The 22,014-nt window shown below is 47.0% G+C and overlaps 1 protein-coding gene across 2 annotated transcripts in view; it reads right to left on the reverse strand.

Moving 5' to 3' along the window:
• The window catches only part of LOC119397007 (arfGAP with SH3 domain, ANK repeat and PH domain-containing protein), a 108,004-nt gene extending 86,109 nt beyond the window's left edge, over window positions 1–21,895 (reverse strand). Inside the window, exons 1-11 of one of the 2 annotated variants that reach the window (XM_037664420.2) lie at window positions 21,633–21,895; window positions 21,166–21,238; window positions 19,860–19,946; window positions 17,466–17,527; window positions 17,184–17,258; window positions 16,572–16,621; window positions 12,221–12,296; window positions 12,108–12,161; window positions 11,470–11,555; window positions 5,834–5,996; window positions 4,514–4,678 (exon numbers count right to left, since the gene is read on the reverse strand). In XM_037664420.2, the coding sequence (XP_037520348.1) occupies window positions 4,514–4,678; window positions 5,834–5,996; window positions 11,470–11,555; window positions 12,108–12,161; window positions 12,221–12,296; window positions 16,572–16,621; window positions 17,184–17,258; window positions 17,466–17,527; window positions 19,860–19,946; window positions 21,166–21,238; window positions 21,633–21,761 (1,020 nt within the window). In that variant the 5' untranslated portion in view covers window positions 21,762–21,895. The remainder of the gene's footprint in view (window positions 1–4,513; window positions 4,679–5,833; window positions 5,997–11,469; window positions 11,556–12,107; window positions 12,162–12,220; window positions 12,297–16,571; window positions 16,622–17,183; window positions 17,259–17,465; window positions 17,528–19,859; window positions 19,947–21,165; window positions 21,239–21,632) is intronic. The other variant, XM_037664422.2, reaches the window with a different exon arrangement.
• Window positions 21,896–22,014: the final 119 nt, after the last annotated feature.

The raw sequence follows: 22,014 nt of genomic DNA on the forward strand, positions 1-22,014 counted from the left end.
AAAGTTACATGCTTTTGCTATTAGGTGAACAACAATTCACATGCTGCCTGAGTAAAACTACCGTAAAAACCCGCATACAGCTCGGACCCGCATATAGTCCGGGGTGTAATTCGGGGATAGCAAACGTGAGAAAAAAAGTTTTCACCCGAATATAGTCCGAGCAAAATGGAAAAAATGCATTTATTGACATTTCATTAATCGTCGTCGTCGGACGCACTCTCTTCCGAAGCTCCCTTGTCGGAAATGTTCTCCCACAGCACATCATCCTCAGTGCCATCAAGCACGTTGGAGATGGAGCACTTTTTGAAGGCGCGGCAAACGAGCGCCTCTGGAATGCAGGCCCAAGCCTCGACTATCCACGAGCAGAGCATCGCTGGCGAGGCCCGTTTCAGCCGTCCGGCAGGGGTCACTTCAGGTTCTCCGGACCTCATCCACTCCACGTACAGGCGCTTGGCATGGTCCTTAAATGGCTTATTAAGGCACACATCAAGCGGCTGCAGCTGTGATGTCATCCCTCCCGGGATGACGACGAGCTCGGTGCGGGAGTCGCGCAGCAGTCGCTTTACGGAGTCGGCCAGGTGACACCGAAACGCGTCGAGCACAAGCATCGAAGGGAGCCCCAGCAGTGCTCCGGGCCGTCGACACCACACGGACTTTATCCAGTCAAGGACTAACGATTCGTCCATCCACCCCTTGTCCTGGCAGCGGACGACGACATTTTTCGGGAACTTCTCCCCCTTCGGCAGCGTCTTTCGTTTGAACACCACGTAGGGTGGCAGCTTGCGACCGTCAGCCGTGCAGGATAACATTACAGTCACCCGCGTCTTTTCGTTTCCAGTCGACCGCACGATAACTTGCCTGGAGCCTTTTTGATGCGCCGTCAGCGCCGAGGGCATATCCAGGTAGACCGGCGTCTGATCCGCGTTGCCGATCTGGCCCAGCTGAAAGGGGACTGCCTTTCGCAACGCAATTATGTACCTTTGAAAAGCCACAAGGTGCTCTTCGTAGCTCTCTGGTAGCTTCTGAGAGATACGCCGACGTATACTCTGTTCCAGAAGTTCCGTGCAGCAGAGCCAAGGCTACACGACCCTCGAGCGCAGGTTGTTGCGAAGCGAGATGTAGTGCCCCATATACGTAGCCCGTTGTTTGTCCTCATGACTTTTGCAAGCGGTCTCGTCGTAGGATTTTTACTTGAAGGCTTCTCTGCGTGTTGTAGCTGTGATTTGTATGACGATTTTGTCGCATTTTCTGCATAAAACAATTTTTGTGGCTCCATGATACTGAAGAAAGAGTTCTTGCTTGTACATGTTATAACATGCAAATGACGAAAGAAATAACGCTGTTGTGGCTCGTATGTGTTATGTTTTTACTTATAAAGTACGAAGGAATGGTACGACACTGTCTAAACTTTTATGAGTAGTCCGCACAGCCCGAGCGTCCACAGCGCCGCGGAGGACCCAGTCTTGGGTTGTGATTAGTCCGCGGTGGCAGATTTGCTCGCTCCTTAGTCAAAATGGCGGCGCCTGGTTCACCTGTGCGATATCGTTCCCGGATCAGCTTTTACGACAAGGGAGCGAAGCAGTTGGCTCTAAATGTGTTCGGGACAGTGCGTAAGGAGGGCGGCAGAAATGCAAGCATGAGCTCTCTCATTAAGAGAACGGCTGCGTACACCAACGTCAGCGAGCGTGCGCTGTACAAGTGGGTAGCGGAGCACGATAAGCACGGCGAGGTACTTTCACCCAAGACGCTGTCTCGCGGTGGCAGGGGCCGCGATCGAGAGCAGCTGCTGGACGACTTCGACCTTGGTGTGTTGCGCTGAGTCATGCACGGTTTCAGGGGCGTAGCCAGAAATTTTTTTCGGGGGGGGGGGGGGGGGGTTCAACCATACTTTATGTATGTTCGTGCGTGCGTTTGTATGTGTGCGTGTATATATACGCAAGCAAAATTGAACAATTTCGGGGGGGGGGGTTTGAACCCCCCCAACCCCCCCTTGGCTACGCCCCTGCACGGTTTCTATAAAGGGCGGGAAATTCCGACGGTGCGGAAGCTCGCCGCATACTTCAAAGAAGATGACTCGCTGCCCTATCCCCTATCCCTCAAATGTCTACGTGCAAGTATCTCGAAGACGCGCGCTTTTACGGTGCCGAGGAGAATATTTAACCGCTTTCACAATTACAGCTCATCTCACAGCGCAGTTGCACAGTGTCCCGAGACGCTCTTGCCGCTTTCGCTGCAGCGCTCGCCGCTAGCAGACGACTGGGCGCGGAAGGATACACTTAGATGTGCTCGCCCTCCTGATTGGCTGAGAAGGCCTGTAGCTTCCACAGTGCTGCACGGAACTTCTGGAACAGAATATAGGGAGAACCCAGCGCGGCGCATGAAGCGAGACACCCAATGCTTGCTCGCTTTGAAATCCTCCGGCTGAATGCCTTTGTCTCGAGCGATCTCCCTTGCCTTCGCTTGTAGCAGCTCGATGTTGACAGCGAGATGTGCAGCTCGCTGCTCCCGCACAAAGTCTGTGAGTTCTCGTTCCACGTCAGGAAATGCTCCATTTTTTGGTCCGCGGAAACTTTTTCGCTGGCCACTGCATGCAAAGAGGGCTTCCTTCTGCTTCCGCCAACCGCGAATACTCCGCTCGTTGACTCCGAACTGCCGCTCCGCGGCACAGTTGCCGATGGTTTCGGCAGCAGCGATAACTTTTCTTTTAAAAGCAGCAGAGTACTGCCTGCGCGGTCCTGACATAGTGTAAAATCACAGGAGCAAAATCGAGGCCGTCGTTTTCGGCACCAAGTTGAAGCAAAGGCCACTGACCGACTGACCAACCACTGTTGCACGCGGGGGTCCGTAAGACTAACGCCGCTAACACTACCTAGCGCAGAAGCGCGCAGACACCTGATGATGATGATAGCACCGCGCTATGCCGAAACCGAAACTGAATTTGGGCCGAAAATTCTTGGGACCCGCATATAGTACGGGGCCGAAATTTCGCACCCTAAAATCTAGAAAAAAACCCCGGGCTATACGCGGGTTTTTACGGTACTGCAGGCGGCTTTTCCGAAGACAAGCATGCGAATTTGTCTACATGGCACCTCAAAGTACGCATTGTAACCAAGCGGCACTTTGTTGATTTTTACCAGCATGCAGTGGGTTGTTGCAATGTAATATGCTGATATCGTGCTTTATAGGCCTTGATAAACATTCCAGTCACCACCTGAGAAACTCTGCTATGCAAGCCCAGGCACTGCTAACCATAACTGTAGGTGGCAATGTCTCAGATTTTTCTGACGATGATGTTGACAACATGCTCGAGTTTCGTGTAATACTTGTGCAGCCCTTGTGAGTTTTTAGCTGTAGCAATAGTGAGGATGAAGAGGAAGCCCAATTTCAACCAGCAAGAAAGACTGAAGTGGCCGACGGAGGACTTGGCACCTACTGACACTGAATGCCACCTCATTCCTCCTACAAGAACTGCTGGAATATTTCAATCGGTACTTTCCAGATAAAGTGTTTGTTGGCCTGGCATATTACACGAATGTGTACATGTTGCAAGCAGTAAACTAAACTGCGCAAAAAGACATCAACACAAGCAAGAAAAACACCACGAGCACAGTATGTTTCCAACTTGTGTCCTCGTCTTTTCGCGCAATTTAATAATGTCTAAAAGCTATGAACCAACTAGCCTGCCAGAACGTCTCACTGAAGCAGAAGGCCTTGAGCTCTGAGCAACACTAGCAGAAATCAAGATATTTTTAAAAATTTTGCTACACTTGGCTATCTTGAAAATGCCGCGTATTCGGATATTGTACTGGCAAGAAGAGACCGAAATTGCCGGTATCGCATGCAACAAGATTGAGCCCAAAAGGGGCCGACCTAGCTCTTAGACCCCGAGGCAGGCCCACTGCTCCTGCTACTTCTATGCCAACAAATTCCAAGAGGTTTGACGGAATGAACCATTGGCCAAAGCATGTGGATGCAAACTTTGCACAGAGGTGCAGAAAGCCAAGATACGATTCAAGGTCCGGATTTTGTGTCGGAAGTGTGACGTGTTACTGTGCCTGACAGCTTGAAGAGATTTCCATCAAAGGAAGCAGTAGAACGGGCTCCAGTTGTCCTTGAAATGCGTCTTGACAAGTTTTAGGCTACCAACAGAAAGAATAACGAGTCAAAAAAGAGTTGAATTCTCGTGGATGCGTGACCACCACAAGTGCTTGCCTTGAGGCGCCATGTACGCAATTGTGTACGCGTCCAAAATTTTTGTTATTGCTAACAAACATGTTCTCGAACACTCTCTTGGCACACCCAATAAAGAATTTTAAGCTAGGAGTTTTCTGAATCCTACTTGGATGAAGGAAGGAAAAAGTCAGGACTGTAGGTCAGGCACGCTTTGCTTCCTTGCCCAATGTTCCATTTCAGGATCAAATAGCCCGACTACATAAAACTGATATTAGCAGAAATGATTGCCCCTTGCGTCAACACATGAAAAATGACCGACACCAAAGAGAGAGTTACTTACGTCGGAGTGTGATATGTACAAGTATCCATCCCTCACTTCACACTTTCTTTTCTGCCAGACACGGCGCATTTTCCCATCAGACTTCTTCAGCAAGTAGCCCACCTTTGTGCAGCCATAGTGCTGGTTTCCCTGTGGCTGGTGTAAGCTGTAGCCAACTGAACTAACCTGTTTGGGAACACAACAATGCAGGTTGTCAGCCCTTCCTGCCTGTCCTTCTCGCAACTGGCATGCCCTTACCAAATGAGCAGACAGCTTAATTTGCAAGGCCTGGATCACGATCAAGCACTACATTAGTGAACGGCCGTCAAAAACACAAAACACGCCAAAGACGTGTAAAAAAACAAAGCCTATAGACAAATTGTAGCCAGACCAAAGATACACTTTCCTACTAACTGAGATCGAAACTAGCCCAAGTGCCGTTACTGTAGAAAGATTTACACTGGATTGTGCAGGCAAACTCAAATGGAGCAGAAGGGCACAATTGGGGCAGGAATTACACCCCTGTAAGCATAATATGGCATCATTGGCTTGCATTTGGTGCTGTCTTTTACAACTGTGCAACTGACTGTAGCAAATTTGGCCACTGCATGTTGAATCTGAAGCCCAGAAGCAATATGGCACCTGTCATAACAAATTCAATTTCGCTAGAGTGCAACTACGTGGCATTAGTTAAATGTCATGTATTTTTTTGACAAAAACGACGTTAATTCACTGCAGACATTATATTTCAAATGTGTCCTGTATACAGCACTGAGCAAGCTTTTCTCAGTCGAATGAATTAGGGTGAAGGCATCAAGCAACGACCGACATTAAGGCCATTTGATTTGCCTGTGTGGCACGGGTATAATGCTGCACATTTTGTGGTTGGCTTTCATGGTTTTAAATGCTCACGTGAGTCGAGCATGAGCCAGTGCTTGAGGTGCCTCGATGGGGCTCCAAATAATAAACCAGAACAACAAAACGATACATTATCTGGAACAATGTATTAGCAGCCAAATAACAGCTGCAGACACCTAAATCTTTTTTGATAAAGGGCCATTTTCACAATTTTGCTCAAGGTGTGAATATTAACTTGTCTATGCCATTCACAAGTAGTTTCTTTGATTTGTTGACAAATTCGCTCTCACGCTGCCATTTGCTAGCTTCCTGGTTAGCTCAGTTCCGAGAAATCCATATGGCTACAGTTATACCGCAGGCCATTCACTTGCAATACAACAGGCCATCATGCCTGTGATGCTGTCATTGTGGATACTTTATCACAGACAGGTTCGTGACCATTACTGCTGTTGAATTTTAAGTAAGTAAAAAAACAATCCTCACATCTTTGATATCCAGGGAGGGTGAACTCCTTAGCGTGTTTCGAAGCTCAATGAGTTTCTTACGCTCCTCATCCTGCTTCTGCCTGACCTTCTGCAGCTTGCTTGAGAGTTCTATGATGTAATTGTTAAAGTGACCAATTGTCTTGAGTCCATCCTGAAAGAAGCTGTAAAAGGATATACGTTCACATCAAATGACACCATGGCTGTGCTTTTCTAGGATGAAGAGCAGAGAACCACCGATGAAAGGGACACAGGTACTCAAAGGAAAGAACTTGCAACCAAATTTTGTTTGTTACTAAGAATCCCTCGGACTGCGCATGCAAAAGAACTAGTGAACCTTTCATGGAAACATGCAAAACAAATTAAATTTCACTTCTTTCTTTAGTTTACATATGTTCACCTCTTCATTTTGCACATTTTCATCAGAGGTGTAGAGCACAGCACCAGCAAACACCATTTCTTGATCTATGGGCAGATCATGGATCACAATGCAGTATCTACTACTCAGCATTTTCAAGTGCTTTATATGACTGTCTGTTCACCAAATGCAAACTTACCTTTAGGCTTTGGAAAACCACAGTTTGTCTAGCGAACCTTTGCCTTGTGAATCAATGTCATCCATAGGTCGGCAAAAAAATTGGAACTCACTCAGACTCACTCAAGAAATATATTTTGCTCTGAGGGTTCACTCGGAATCAGACTCACTAAAATTGTCCTCAACCAGACTCACCCGGACTCACTAAACTTTTCCTCAACCAGACTCACTCAGACTCAAACTCACCAACAAATCGGACTCACTCAGACTCAGACTCACGGCTTGACCCGAGTCTTAGTGAGCCTGAGCGAGTCGACTCATGAGTCTGTTAGCGCAAAATTAGCTTTTTCGATCATGATGTCAATGCTCTTTAACGCCAATATCTCTGATAACCGGTGCTCTACGATATGCCTTTTGATCTCATACCTTGAAATACGAGTTATCAGTGGTGCCAATCTAGGAAGCACATTTTTATAAAATACGTGACCTTCCCGTCAGTTTGCGGGGGGAAGTCATGACACCCTCCCCCTCAACACACGCCTCCGATTAGTAAATACAGTCGAACACAGATATATCGAACTCGAAGGGGATCGCGAATTAGTTCGATATATGAAAAATTCTATATAAAAAAATACAGGTCCCGAGACCTTACCAGTGGCGGACGATCACCTACAATCGGCCCATTCAAGAATGACAACTAATCCTGCACACACAATGCAACAGAATGTTTTATTTGCAGGAAAAACAATTTCTTTGTCTTTGAAATGAAGTTGAAGACGCTGGCCTTGATCTTATTGAGGCTGTCCAGGTGCGACAGCCCGGTTCCCTCCATGTCGCCGCAACAACGGGGAATCAAGCCGAACGCTGCCGCCACTTCAGCGGCGGAGTACGCGCGTGTAGCCGCCACCTCGTCCGGACAATCTTTGTCGCCACTTGAGCTGTCGGCCTGGGCATCCTGGGTCCCTGCGACCCCAGCTACAATGTCCTCGTCAGCGAGGCTCGCAACAGCCTGAACATTGCAGTCCGCTTCCACCAAATCATCCGCAGACACTTCGGGTGGTACGGCAGCCGGGAAGAGGGACGAAAACTCGCGAAATGTGTCGTCTATGCACTCATCGTTGCAGTCTTCACCGGTTTCCGCAAGTTCCGCCGCCACGAAGCCTGCCTTCCGGAAGCAGTTGGCCACATCTCGTCAGACGACCGTCATCATTTGAATGGCACCAAGCAGGTCAACCTTCAGCTCGGTGCCCATGCGGAGGTTGACCAGCAGCCTATCAAGGAGTCGCCTCCTGTAGCCCACCTTGAAAGACTTGATGATGCCTTGGTCGAGCGGTTGCAGCTTCGCTGTCGTGTTGGCCGGCAGAAACTTCAGCTCGATGTTTTTGAGCTCACAGGTGGTGTGGTGGGCCGAGCAGTTATCCACAAGAAGGCAAGCACAACACCCCGACTTGCCCAGCTCGACATCCCACGCTTGCAGCCATTCTGTGATCAGCTCACGTGTCATCCACGCCTTCTTGTTCCATGCGTAGCGAATGGAGAGCTGCTTAGAGTTCTTAAAGGGCCCCTAAACCACCCAGCGGTCTAAATTTAGTTGAGGTGAGGAAGTTGTGCTCGAGTTTACAACGAACACGTAGCCGTGAGAATTTTTTGAAACGGTGCCATAATAGCGGAGTTACACACGTTTGATGATCGGAACGCAGCCATCTTTCGTTTCACTCTTTCCTAAGCTACCCTCTTCCAAAACCGCTTTGCCCTCCTCGCTGAGTGCCCCTCCTCATCTCGCGTGGCATACGTCACTGCTGACGCGCCGTTCGAGACAGCGTCTACTTCCGGTTGCCGCGACTTCGACGCTCCAGCTCGCCGTCAACTCTGTGTGGTATCTAGGCGCACTGTTCGTTGACTAACCGCTGTTGCTGCCGTGCCGGCCCGTGCCCCTACGAATCGTGCCGGTATGGACCCTGTGTTGCGCGCACGCCTTCAAAGGATCGCCAACGTGATGGACCCGTACGGTGACAAGCCGTGCCAGACCACCTCGGCTCGAGTTCACGGAGCTCATCAAACCGCAAGGCGTGGATGTGTAATTACGCTAGCGACTTGGCGGTTGCGTTACGGGTTGCAGATGTCGATTCGCAAGCGGCAACACAACCAAGAACAGCAAGGTGCGCGCGAACAGCTGTTTGCAGAGTAACCGGAAGTCGTCGGTTGTCGTTCGGCCAATCGCAAGCATTGAAAGTGATAACATCATCCAGTTTCACTGGTGATGTCACACATCTCAATGGCGGGAATGGCAGGGACCGGAAAGGAGAAGCTATTGTTTTTTCGAAATTGTGGCGCGCCCGCGACCTGTAGCGCTGCGGCGTGTGGCATCGTTGATCGCGACGGCATTCTGCACGCGATGCACTTGTTTACTTGGAATGTTTGGGAAAATGCCGGAGGGGGTTTAGGGGCACACAGCGCGGTGCCCTTGCTTTCCCGATCACAAAGGGCTGGAGCTTCCGAGACCCATCCATGCTGCTGCCAGCAGAACGCTCACGCGGACTTGACTCATTTTGCCGCCGTGACACGTGCTATCCCGGATGTCGAGAGTCTTGCTTGGCAGCATTTGCCAAAATAGACCGGTCTTGTCGGAGTTGAAGATTTTCCACAGGTGAAAACTTCGCGGAGATTTCCGGCCACTCCTTTGTCATCCACTGCTGGATGTCCTGGCTGCTTAAGGCTTCGCTTTCGCCAGAAATGGTTTTGCCGACGATGTTGTAGCGTAGTCTAAATCGGTGAAGCCACCTGGTGCCGTCAGTGAAATTGTCTTCACCGAGTGCAGCGGCAAACCATTTGGCCTTAGCCATCAGCATTGGGCCATCCACAGGAATGTTCTTCGGGTGCACTTCTAAGAACCAGGCATAGAGTGCCTGTTCTACTTTCCCATGGGCAGGAGCGCGCACACGACAGGCTCCTGACGTTTGCTGCTATGCCGCCTTTGCCTTGATTTCTGCCTTGTTCTTCAACAAGGTGCTCAGCGTGCTCCGTGGTACCCCAATGTCGTCCGCCACCGCTGAACTTTTTTTTGCCCGCCTCAACTCGCTGTATGGCTTTCAACTTCGTCGCAAAGTCAAGGTTCTTGCGCTTCTTGACGCTGGCTATTGCTACACGAGAAGTCGAAAATTCAAGCAGTCCGCAGCGCCTTTGCACAGCACGCACAGCACGCACACAAAAGAGGAATGCGGTGGTATGTGACAACTCATGGAAGTGGACTCCAATAACAAAGTGCTCGCGATCAGTCGCGATGGCTACCCGGGCCACCTCGCCTACCTGCGACGGCAGCAGCGATGTACGAAAGGCGCGGGCTGTGGTTGGCTGATCAAAACTCACAAAACAGCAACAAAAAAAAGAAAGAAAAGGCGAAAGGAGGAGGCCGCCGGATACTTTGTTCCTGCTCTCAGAGCCGACGGTAACGCAGAGAAAGCATGAGAAAGAGAGAGAAAAAAAAAGCCGTTCCGCAAGTTGGAGAACGCGCCCACCAGGAGTACAGTCCGAACCCTCTCGCCCTCGTGTTTTTCGAGTGTATCGGGTGTCGGCGGAGGCGCGGTGCTGCGAAGGTCTCGGGGCGCAGCGAGTGCCGAAGCGCGCCTTCCAGCTTGCGCAGTGTTCGATATATTCGATGGCGGATAAAAATACCGTTCAATATAAACGTGCAAATTTCTATACTTTTACAAAGGATTTTCAAAGGAATAATTTACGACTTCAATATAGCCGAAAATTCGATATATGTGGGTTCGATATATCCATGTTCGACTGTACTGAGGTGGCACATTGAGCTAGTGTGTTGAGATATGTGCGAATAGACTTGAGTATAAACGTAAACAGATATAATGCTGATAGTAATGCTGAAGATGAGTAGATAGGACCATAGTTCAACAATAAAAGGTGGAGCTTGGAGGAATTCAAGCGTCCGCACTAGTTGCACGACGCCATTTTCTCTTGAAGAGTTCTCACATCACTCTCCTCCCAACCAGAAGCTGGTCATAGATGACCGTCACTTTGCTGCCACCCCGTCCCTCAAAGGTTTAAGACGGCGTCCCATGGACCTAATTTTGGCAGAATTCGGGCCTTGCTCGTGCACTCCCGAGAAGCGAGGGCATGAGACGGGGCTCGGGGAGACCACTTCGGTACCTCGGAGGGTGCGTATGCATTTTGGCCTTTCCGGCCGGCGGCGATCCATTGTTCTTTGTTGCCAGCCGGGGGTTACACCGTCTCATCGGGGCCCCGGCCTTGGCGGGCGCGCACTCCCTTCCGCGGTCTCGAAGTCCCGATCGTGCACCGTATGTTTCTCTCAAGTGTTCCCATGTCTGTTTCTTCTGCTCTGGGGTGCAGGATCGCGGGAGTGCTGGCCGAAGGGTAGGTTGGCCCTCCAAACATGGTTCTTTGTTTGTTGGTTTTATAGGTGTGACATTCGCGGCCACAAATCGATATATTTGGTAACTTGTATTAGCTAATTGGTGTCCTGTACAATTATGGCACTTACGATTGGTTCTGGTGTAAAACAGTTGATCTCTTTGTACTAAAATCCCAGTAATAAACCACTAATTTGGGGAGTGCAGCCTAGGGTCTCCATCGCTGTGCACGAAAGCTCGCCGTCCCTTCGCAATGATCGGCCGAGTTCTCGTGCGCAGCAGTGTGAGGAGTGCACGGCGTGAGACAAATGAGGACGCAGCACCTTGCATGCAGCTCGCGGTGCTCGAACCCGCAGTGGTGTTCGGTGTGTACGGCTAAGAGTACACAGCGAGGCCGTGCTAAAGGCTGAGTAACAACAACGGCAAAAAAAAAGCAAGTAAACCAAACAACACCACCACCACTTCGACTCACTCAAAAAATATATTTTGCGCTTAGGGCTCATTCGGACTCAGACTCACAAATATTTTCCTCAACCGGACTCGGATTCACTAAACTTTTCCTCAACCGGACTCACTCACACTCAGAAACTCACCAGAATATTACTCACTCAGACTCATGGCCCGATCTGAGTCTCAGGGAGTCGACTCATGCGTGAGTTTGCCCAGCTATGATGTCATCCAATATGTTCCTCACCAACCAAGCTCAATACTCACTTGTTCTGCGCATGGTAGAACTCTACCAGGTGTTGCAATAGTTCCACTCCCTTCTTGGTCTTGATTTCATTCACTTTGATCAGGTACTACAAGGTAAAAAACACATTAAAAATGTTCAGTCACATGTACTCACGCAGGCTGTATCACAACTCGTCTGCTAAAAGCATACCTCTCCGAAAGCTCACCAAACTAGCATTGCAATAGGTGATGGCCCAGACAGTCATGTGCATCACGCGACTGTGCAGCACCCACAAACAGGTCAAGTTAATCAGACACTCAACTGATTTTTATTAGGGAAACTACAAATGTGATCAGACTGCGTGACCCATTATCAAACTTTTTGGCCCATGTTCCTTCATTGGACTTGCACTCAATACTTTTCATACTAAGTATTGAGCACAAGTATTATGCTCACAAGACACCAAATGGTGTCTTTAACTGCAATTTTACTCGATCTGTAATCAAGTCCTTTTTCATTTGTATAGAAATGAAACACCATGTGGCTCCAAGTTGGAAGAAAGAATATGAGAGTAAAACTTTCTCCGCGCATGTGTGAATGAGACCATCCTGGAGTTGACGACAAAAAGAAAAAAAAGCTGGATTAAAAGCTATTGTCCTTCATCAAATGCCACACTCACCTCGCACATGTGCAGCTGGAACATCTTCCTCTCCTTCTCCATTTCATCAGCAATCTGTCAGGAAAAAGCAGGACCGATGAAAAAAGTGGGCGGGGCAACACAAGAGCTCATACCTCAGCTGGTGATATCTCCGTCCGAATTAAGCCAGCTTCTTTGGCCTGCTGTTTTTTCTCCTTCTCTATTTTAGACCTGATGGCAAACGCACAGCACTGAGGGACATCTCACAAGTGGATAAAACAGACACAACATCAACAAAGGAATGCTCACACTAAACAACATCCAAAGGTCTCAACTATAGCAGGACGATACGATCACAGCTCAGACGCATTTTACGGTGGCCAAGGCCGATTAACCTGCCATGTGCTAAGGCACAGTTGTTGCAAACCTATCTATGAACGTACATTGCCACGGGAATCACACATGGGAACTCTCACTACAACCTCAGAAAAATGTAAGCTCTGCCCACAGAAATGTGGCACCCTTCACCTGAAAAAGACATTCGTGCTAGCTGGTTTCCACTCACACCGTAAGTACTTCTTCTCGGCTAATGTAAATGCTACAGATATTAAGGGGAGACGCGGGTCTTGGAACGGCCAAAAATGGTCAAAAAATCGATTTTTCGCAAAGCTTATTTTCGGGGCGTTTGTACTTCTGAGCACCTACTCTCAAATTGCTAACGCTAAATTCGGTCGGGAAACGCGATAAAATCGGCTTTCAAAGCACCCCGGCAGCACTAAAATGTCCCCAAAAGGACGAAATTTGTTCGAACTTCCCGCGCGCACCATGAGCGTTGCAGCGGGCCATAGAGTTTCCTAAAATTAACTAGAGGGGACTCTGGCGCTGCGATCGTTCAGCTTCCATGGGAATGATGGGTAGTACACAAATTTGCCTAGTCTTCGTGCTTGCGGCTTCAAACGTACTTGTGGCTTTGTTTATTGCTATGTTTTGGTTTTCTTTCGGATAAAAGAATGGATCGTTGTGAACTTCGTGACCAGATTTGAATCGCTGAGCCTAAAGAAGTTAAAGTGGCGAAGTGAAACTGCTGACTTTTGCTGAAATTCGTTTTGCGACAAAGCAGATGCAGCCAACGCGGAGCTAAACGGAGCCGAAAGTACGAAGTTTAGACAAATTTGTGTACTACCCATCATTCCCATGCTGGCTGAAGCGTCATGCGTTGCAGCTCCCATAGACACTAGCGCCAGAGTTCCCTCTAGTAAGTATTGTAGGAAACTCTATGCAGCGGGCCGAGCGCCGCCATCTTGGGCTAGATTTGAAGTTGTTTTCTTTGTGCACATTTTGCGCCATCTCAAAATGGCGTCGCTCAAGCAGAACGGCCGCCGTCGCGAGTTTTCTCAAGGTCGTTTCCAGGCCACTGATTGGCTCTCACGCGGCGCGCTTTTCAAGCGCGCCTTTCCGAGTCTCCCATTGGCTGGCGCGACCGACACGTCATTTTTTTTCTTTGTGTTGGGTTCTCCGCCGTGGCTGTCCGTTTGTGTGCGCCTGCTTTTGCGATCGTGCGTGTTTCTCGACGGACCGTGTTTCCACTTTGTGCCGGTAGTTTTTCCACGCGATCGAGATGCCTGGAGACTCTCGTCTGAAACCATCGACGCAACGAGCTTTTGGAAGCCGTAAAAAACGGGCTTGGAACAAGAAGGCGCCGGCTACAAGTGCACCGTCGGCAGCGGAGTTGGAGTCGCGGCCGGACCCTTTGGATCTGCCGGGAACTTCAACTGACGACACCGTGGGACCAAGTTCGACTAGCGAAACACTTCGGGTTGATGCCGCGTACTACTCAACGGCGGAGCAGGCGCAGCGAGTTGAGAGATCGGCGCAAACGAAGACCGTTCTGTCTGGAAAGTCGGCTACCCAGCGCAAGTTCGACCTTCTTGGAGTCAGCGCGGAGTGCCAGACCGGTGACGCCGGGACCGATTTTTTGCTCGTCGATATGAAAGTTTTGAATAACTTTTTTGCACAAGCGAAGTGCGACAAATGTGACGCAAAAAGTCTCAGCGTGAGGAAGGCAACGGACAAGGAGTACGGCCTTGCGGTAAAGCTTATTTTTTCTTGCAGCAGTTGTGATTTCGAGAAGAAGCAATTTTCTTCTCCGAGAGTGAGCGGAACTGCCACCATCACTCCCTTCGAAGTCAACATGAGGGCCATGAAGGGGATACAGATGATAGGCAAAGGTGTTACTGCCCTTTCAGACTTTTGTGCGTGTATGAACCTTTCGCACCGAGGCTTGCACCACAAGAAGTTTCAGGGACACCTAAAAAGTTTAGTGAAAGCCTGCGAAAATACAGGGACTGAAAGTGAAGCTGCTAGTGTGGCAGTAATAAAAGAGCTGTATACAGATTACAGGGTAACATGCTGCCTAACATCTAGAAGGTTCTTTCTAAAGACTGAAAAGACATGAGCAGCCAGTTGCTTGAGCCTCATACCCCATGGCTTTTCCAGAACCCCCCAGCCGCTTGTCATGGTGGGGTTTTGATCATGCTTTGCACATTGGAAAATTTTTTTAGATATGATTCCTTGGGTGGAACAAGACACTTTCTGTTTTGTTTTGAAGGGAAACAGATGGGGAACATGTGAATAAAATTTAATGGTTAAAGGTTCCTTTCATAAATTTATACAGTGCGTGTCAAACTTCAAACGCGATTTTCTCAGCTTCACATTTTTTGCCAAGTTGACCAGCCTTACGGATCTTTTCATTATGTTTTTGTAAGGTAATTTTGATAAATTTTATACCGTTGAATTCGTAAGAAATAGGACTGTGGAGCTATGCTATTTTCTTGTGGCTAAGATGAACATATGAAATTTTGTGAACAATAATATGAGCTAATTGCATTTCAAGATTACACAGTGTCAATACAATTGAAAGTTCTTATATGATGATATATCTCAGTGACAATATAAATAGCATAGCTCCACATGGCAGGTCTTTGGCTACAGCTGCATCTTAAACAGAACCTAAAAATACTGAGGGAAAGTGTCTTAATGACCCGTAAGAAATTACCTAATTAGATTTTACTTATGCTCTCACAATTTGATAACTAATTGAAGTACATGAAAACTAATTATATTTTTGAAATCAGGAGGAAGAAATACATATACACACCCAATTTCATTACAATATCTCCAAAAATAAAACTTTTCATTTCGAGACCAGTGTCTCCCCTTAAAAGCCAAAGATTCGTCATTATTACCTAAAACGTTACGTTTCACTGAGCAATGATGTCAAAATCCCAGACATTCCAGTTTCTGACCTAAAGCCAGCGACACAAATGTGTGTATAGGAAAGTCAACTATTGGACACATTCGAGAAGTGCTTGACGTCACATAAATAAGCAAGTGCTATTGGATGGAGGAACGGTGATGGCTGCTGGAGGTCATTTTTTTCTTCCGTTGTAACCGAGTATAAAGCGAGCATTCCGCACTCCGATCACGCAACACTGGCCTGCTTAGGAGTCCACCGCAGGCTTCGCGTTGGTGGAGCTGAAACACCCTTCCCTACATGCTTCGCCCCCTCCCCAGTTTTTTTGTGAGCCGTCGTAATGCGCCAAGCCACAAACGAGAGCGAGAAGACTTCTGAGGAAGCCCATGTGCACTCCATTTTTTTGTTTTTCTGGTGGGAAAGGTTTCCGCCATGTTGAATTTTGGTACTGTCATTTCCACTCCCTGAAAGAGGGCCACTTGGTCGGAATTTTACAGTAAGATTAGCACGTGGCTATGAGCTGTCACAGCACACTTGGTCCCTCAATTACATATGCACATGCGCCGTATATTCGCAAGTGCCAGTATGATCGCTGACGTCTAAAATCTTTGCATACAATCGTTCATGTCTGTCTATGATGATGTGGCTCTGAGAAACAATAAATTAAAATGTACGTCAGCTTTCTTTTGTCGCATACTAATTTGCCATGTTTTCCGATAATACCAATAATAATAATAATAATATCTGGGGTTTAACGTCCCAAAACCAAGATATGATTATGAGAGACGCCGTAGTGGAGGGCTCCGGAAATTTCGACCACCTGGGGTTCTTTAACGTGCACCTAAATCTAAGTACGTGGGCCTCAAACATTTTCGCCTCCACCGAAAATGCAGCCGCGACGGCCGGGATTCGATCCCGCGACATTCGGGTCAGCAGTCGAGCGCCATAACCACTAGATCACCGTGGCGGGGGATAATACCAATAATTTTCGTGACTTTGTCAGGTTCGCATCACCGAGGTTTTACTGTATACTTTGCAGAGATCACTAAACACAAGAATATCTCCAGACCGTAAGTGCTTGTGGCTACTACTGCGGTGCAAATACCTGTCAAATTTCACTGATAATCTGGATAATAACGAAAGTTGCAGCAAAAGTATTTTTGAGAGTAATTTCTGTAGACAGAAGACTTTTCAAGCACTCTAGTGACTAAAATGTATGCTGCATATAATCAGTGAATTTGCAGTGGACTTACGATTTGGCTTCATAATCCCGAGATGCTTTGTCAAATGGCCTCTTGAGATCCTGTAATTTTGTTAACACATGAAATGTGCGCACAATACAATTCTTCATAAAAGTGCCCATGCACAGCCTTGGTAATTGTGCACTTTGACAGATTCAACATGGAATAAATATAGATGCCAAAATAAAACATTCAGCCAAACAAGGCAAGCGCGAAGAAGAGATACACACAAGAGCTGGCATTCGTCGAGAGCCTAGAACGACAGAAAGTTGAGCTAGCTGCTAAGGATTCATGATAAAAGAAGGTATGCACGCAAACACAAGAGAAATTATCCAGACAACACAAACGTGTTTGTGTTGTCTTGATCTCTTGTGTCATGCTTACCTTCCTTCATCAGGAAACTAGCCTATGTGCAATTTAAAATAGACAATCCGTGACAATGTACAAACAGTGAGGAATGAGCCTGCACCACTTATGCCTAAAGAAAGAGCACACAAACTAATCCTTGATTTATCAGAGTGACTTTGCTCCGTTCAGTTTTTCCTCGCATGAGAGTGAAATGCAAAGAAGGCAGCAAACACACTTGGTGCAAGAACAATGAAAGCCATTTGTGTAAGTACTCACTCCCTTAACGCCTTTCAAGTCTCCTTTCAACAAATTATCCAGGGGAAACATAATAATGTTGTGTAAGCTTTGCATCTGCAACACACAAGATTGAGTTTTTTTCATGTAAGCATACTAACACAACTACCACACCAGTGGCACAAACAGTTTCTTCTTTTTTTTTCTTGGGACTGTGAATTTCAACAGGAAGAAATATTAACCATACACAGCCACGCGAAACCCCAAACCCGTTCACAGTACACACAAAGCAGGTTTAGTACAAAAATGCATGTCAAAACTTACCAGTGTTTTCATAAGTGCAGAAAGTTCTTTTGTCACCACCGAAAATTTGAGGAACGCGGCACCTAAGAAAAAGAGGTGAGGTAGTGTGAAATATCTAAAAGTATAGTTAAGGGATGCTCAATAAAACTTAAACTTGATTACAGGAGTAATACCATAACTCTATCAGCACCATTATTCATCCTTCCCTTTTGATAATTGGTGTTTTATGTGCCAATATGATCATGCCCTAACATCGCACAGGCCTCAGCCAGTGTGAGCACATCGCAAGACCCTTTTATCATCCCAGCCAAAGGTCAACAATGTCCATGTTGCACATGTGTCACTATTTGAAAAGGATCTTCAATGGGGGCATCCATGAATGTGAGAAGCACTTCTGTTTGTGTCCCTGATGCTCTGTGATGATGTCATCCAAGGGTCCAACACAACGGGACTTCAAAGCAGGAATATAAGACATGCTCCATCTCACAGTTTTCAAGCAGTCTATACTGACTGAAACTAAGGAGCATTATTGGGGCTATTTTTTACCTACACTGGCTACACGAGGGTAGCTGGTGCAAGAAGAGAGGACGTTTGGGGAAATTGTTAGTTCATCGTACTTCAGAAACCATAGCGTACTAAACAAACACGAGTCAAGATGAACACAGGACAAGCGCGTACTTTCAACTAAGGTTTTATTGCAGATCCTGAGCAAGTCACTCGCTCATGAAGCATGCCATGGAGCAGTGGTGCTGTAGCATTTCACCCATTTAAAGCCTTACAGTAAATTACACACTTAATGCAGAGTGCAAAAACCGATCTGCCAATGATGCTAAGAAGGACTTGCACTACTGGCTCAATGCATTTGTGCAAGATTGTCACAACCATTTCACATCCCTTTAAAGAATCCATCACAACTTACCTAAGCATGCATGCTTTTCATAGCACATATTCCATTAGCGCACTGCATGGGCCCAGGCCCGGCCCGTGGGCTGGGTAAGGAATTGTCGGATGGGATGCAAGCCGGAGTCAGGCCTGTAATAGGCCTGGCTCTCATAAGGTCGGTAATATGTGCAGATGCGTCATACGTAACTTCGGGAAACTACCCAAAATAAATTCCCGCCTTTGCATAATCTTGAGCCAGATATACCTTTGGGTATATTGTGAAAATTGCCCATCTTGAGTGGTCAATAGCACTGTGCAATGTGCCACCATGGGGTCCAACAAAATGGACTGCACTAAACCAGTTCATGCACCGGTGTGGCAAACCAGAGTTTGAGAAGGGATATAAGTTTTTGTTTTTTAAGAATATGAGCTCAACTGCAACAAAAGTGGAGCATCATGAAACTGAACAGGTAGGTATTTTTTTCGGTGCGGCATCCAGAATTATTTAGACCAGAACGTCCACGATTATTAGACAAATATGTCATGAGGCACAAAACCTTGCGAACTGGCAGTTCTTGTGAATATGATCTGGATAAGAAGCTCTAAATTTTAATCTGCCTGTTTTCCTTTTGAAAGTAGCTGTGACACGTTTGCTGGCGAAGTCCACAAGCATTGTCATTGATTTGTTTGTTCTATCATTCTCAAAACGCGTTTTAAAAATGCAAGTTTCCTGGGCCTGGGAGCAATCATCAATGCTTAAAGAGACACTAATGGCAAATAACAATTTATGTCAGAGTGAAAGGCTTGAGAACATCTAAAACGTCAATATTATAAACTGCTGGAGGGGTGGTCTCCAGCAGCCCATTTTCCATGGGTTACGTGAAGGAGAGGGGCCCTTCCACCCCGCCCCGACTTTGAGCTCTGGTTATTTTTAACAGACGAGCTTTTGCTTCTAAACTTGAGGGAGTCCGCCTATATGGAGGCATAGACTGGTTATTCTATGCTGTACATGAGCTGTATTTAATGCTTAATACCCTACACGTTGAAACGGAAAGGAGCCAGGTTTATTCGTACTGACAAGCCTAATGAAGCAATAAAACTTGCCTGATCCACGTGAAATGTCGTTCCACATGAGCATTACACCAGCTTGTTTCCAATTTATATAAACATTACCTAACATTAAATGTCCACCACATTTATTTGCCTAACTAGGGCACTGTATGTTGCAACTGCTATTTGAAATTCAATTCAGCTAAGACCTTGCTTTTATTGCCCTGCAACTAATCACTCAAATCAGTGGAAATATGACAAGTTCTCACCAATGTCTCCAGAAAATCTGTAGCTGCACAATTTATGTTCAAGGGCGAACTGGTTGATGCGCCAGCCCCAAAGTCTCAGCATGTGCAGTGCTCTATAATCCCAATCCAGAGATGGGTGAGAAACGTCCTGCTCTGTCATCTGCTAGTATTTACAATGCACCCTTTCTGTGCCTGTTTAAAACAGCAGCCAGAATGGTGTTCTTTGATGTCTTACCAATGTCGTGCTCTTGGTCCTTCGTGACTGCATTGGCACCCAGCCTTTCAAGAGCCTTTGAAAGGTATACTTCGTTGTCAACATGAGCTGTTTGATAATGAACAATGAGTGGTAACGTTTAGTGAGGCATGATAAAAAAGACACCAGGGTTCGTACAGGTTATGAAGGCCGAAATTCAAGAATGCAGAGCAGCTTCCAAAGTTTTTTTGCTATATCAATGTTTCAAAACACTGATGTTTTTATTGCATCAGAAATATAAAAATTTGCATTACAAATGTTCAGTCTAGATCAGATCCAGCTCCAAACATGCACAAAACATTACAGCACTAATGCAGTTTTGTCAGTCTTTGGCAGTTTTGCTATTAAGGTGATGTATGATCTTGCACTGCCTCCGAGTAGCAATCTGCTGAAAGCCCGACTACTTCGAGTTGCTGACAGTTCGATCCCCGAGTACTTTTTGTGACTGCCTGGAGTCATCGAACCCGTCCCAATATTGAGCTTTGACACAGACTGGATTGGACACGAATTGGCCTCATGCAGCACAGGATGTGCTGTCAACGTCTCTGCATACAAAAACCCTGAGTGGGAGCCAACAACTAGGCTTGAATTAGAACTTGTGGTATGTGGCTTTCACAGAGCACTTCTGCATGAGGACAGCACCGCTTGTGCCCCAAGGAGGCTGGAGGTGGTGCAAACACGCTGGCTCCTACAGTGGAGAGTTTGCAAGGTGCGCCATAGAAAGAAGATCCTGTACTGAAGATTGCAAATATCAAGGGTTTTGAAGGAAAGAACAGTTTCAAGGGCCCCGAAATATGCTTTTTCCAATTTCAAAGGTTTTCAAGGACCTGTACGCACCCTGAAGTCAACAACAGACTCGGCTTCAAATGTACTTCTTCAAAATACCATAAGGAACACAACTTTCGTAAGTGCCGCTTTGAGCAACCTACTTCTCAAGTCAGAGGTCTAGATTTGTGAAACTGTTACGTTGACATGCATAGTAGAAAACACAGCCGTGGCCAAGTAAAGGATTCTTACACATGCTAGAATGGGTTTGCCTCTACACAACTTGTATATGCTGTGCTCACATATTTTATGTTAAATTCCAGTCATGGGAAGCTTAAGTAGAAAGTTTGCAAGCTGCCCCCTACCAGCGTAATAGTCAAGCATTTCTATTTTCAACATAAAACAGCTTTTGCAGAGCCTGACACACGAACAACGCAGCACATGAAATGTGAACGAAAGCATTAGACGATGTGCAATGTGAAGAACTGCCAAATTAAATGAAAGCACAGAAACTTGCACTTACTGTTTCCACTGTTGTAAACTGCCTTCACAGCTTTTTTCATCTTTGTCAGCCCATCTCGATCGAAATCCAGCGTCTGCGCAATAAATTACAATTCTGGTTTCTGTTCTCTCCGGAAACAGTAAAATGTTCTCGACGACTTTCCAAGATCCAAGTGAACTACGTGATTCACGTTATGTACTACGTTTGAAGTGTACATATATGTATGTATATATATTAATCGTGTCCGACAATTACACGTTGCGCCAACGCACAGAGATTGCGTTGTAGTGAGTGATTGGCAAGATATGGCCATAGTATTGCCTTTTAAACAGTATTAGGTGCCTATACAAACACTACAAACCTCGGTGCACATAGTAATGAGGAACAGCGAGTCGTTAAAAGTGCCTTCAAAGAGTAGTGTGTTCACATCGGAAGTGGAGAAACGCTGCCTCAAAATCTGCGCCGTGCAGAGAGGAAGCTGTGCTCACCTCTTCGAGCAGATTAACGCTCTGGCGGCAGTGGTTCATTTTGCCGACGAAAGTGGACGTGGTGGGCGAGTTGTAGTCCTCCAGTGTTTCGGAGACGAACTCGTCGACGCTCATCATTATGCCGGGCATCGTATCGGCACGCACGCTGCTTCACTAGGCTCTCTCAGGAACGATGGGCAAGACGCCCACACGGCAGCCGCGGCTCCAACATTTCACATCGGCGCGATCATCGGGGCGAAACAAAAACGTCGCTTGACATGTCAAGTGTGGCGCACACACGCCCAACCACCACACAAGGCCCTCCGACACCGTCGTCCGGTCGCGCTTCTCCGTAAACTTTGAGCCAGATAATAATAAGCGGCGCACGTTTCCTTGTTGTTTT

Source organism: Rhipicephalus sanguineus, chromosome 6, assembly GCF_013339695.2.
Source record: "Rhipicephalus sanguineus isolate Rsan-2018 chromosome 6, BIME_Rsan_1.4, whole genome shotgun sequence".
Classification (NCBI taxonomy): domain Eukaryota; kingdom Metazoa; phylum Arthropoda; class Arachnida; order Ixodida; family Ixodidae; genus Rhipicephalus; species Rhipicephalus sanguineus.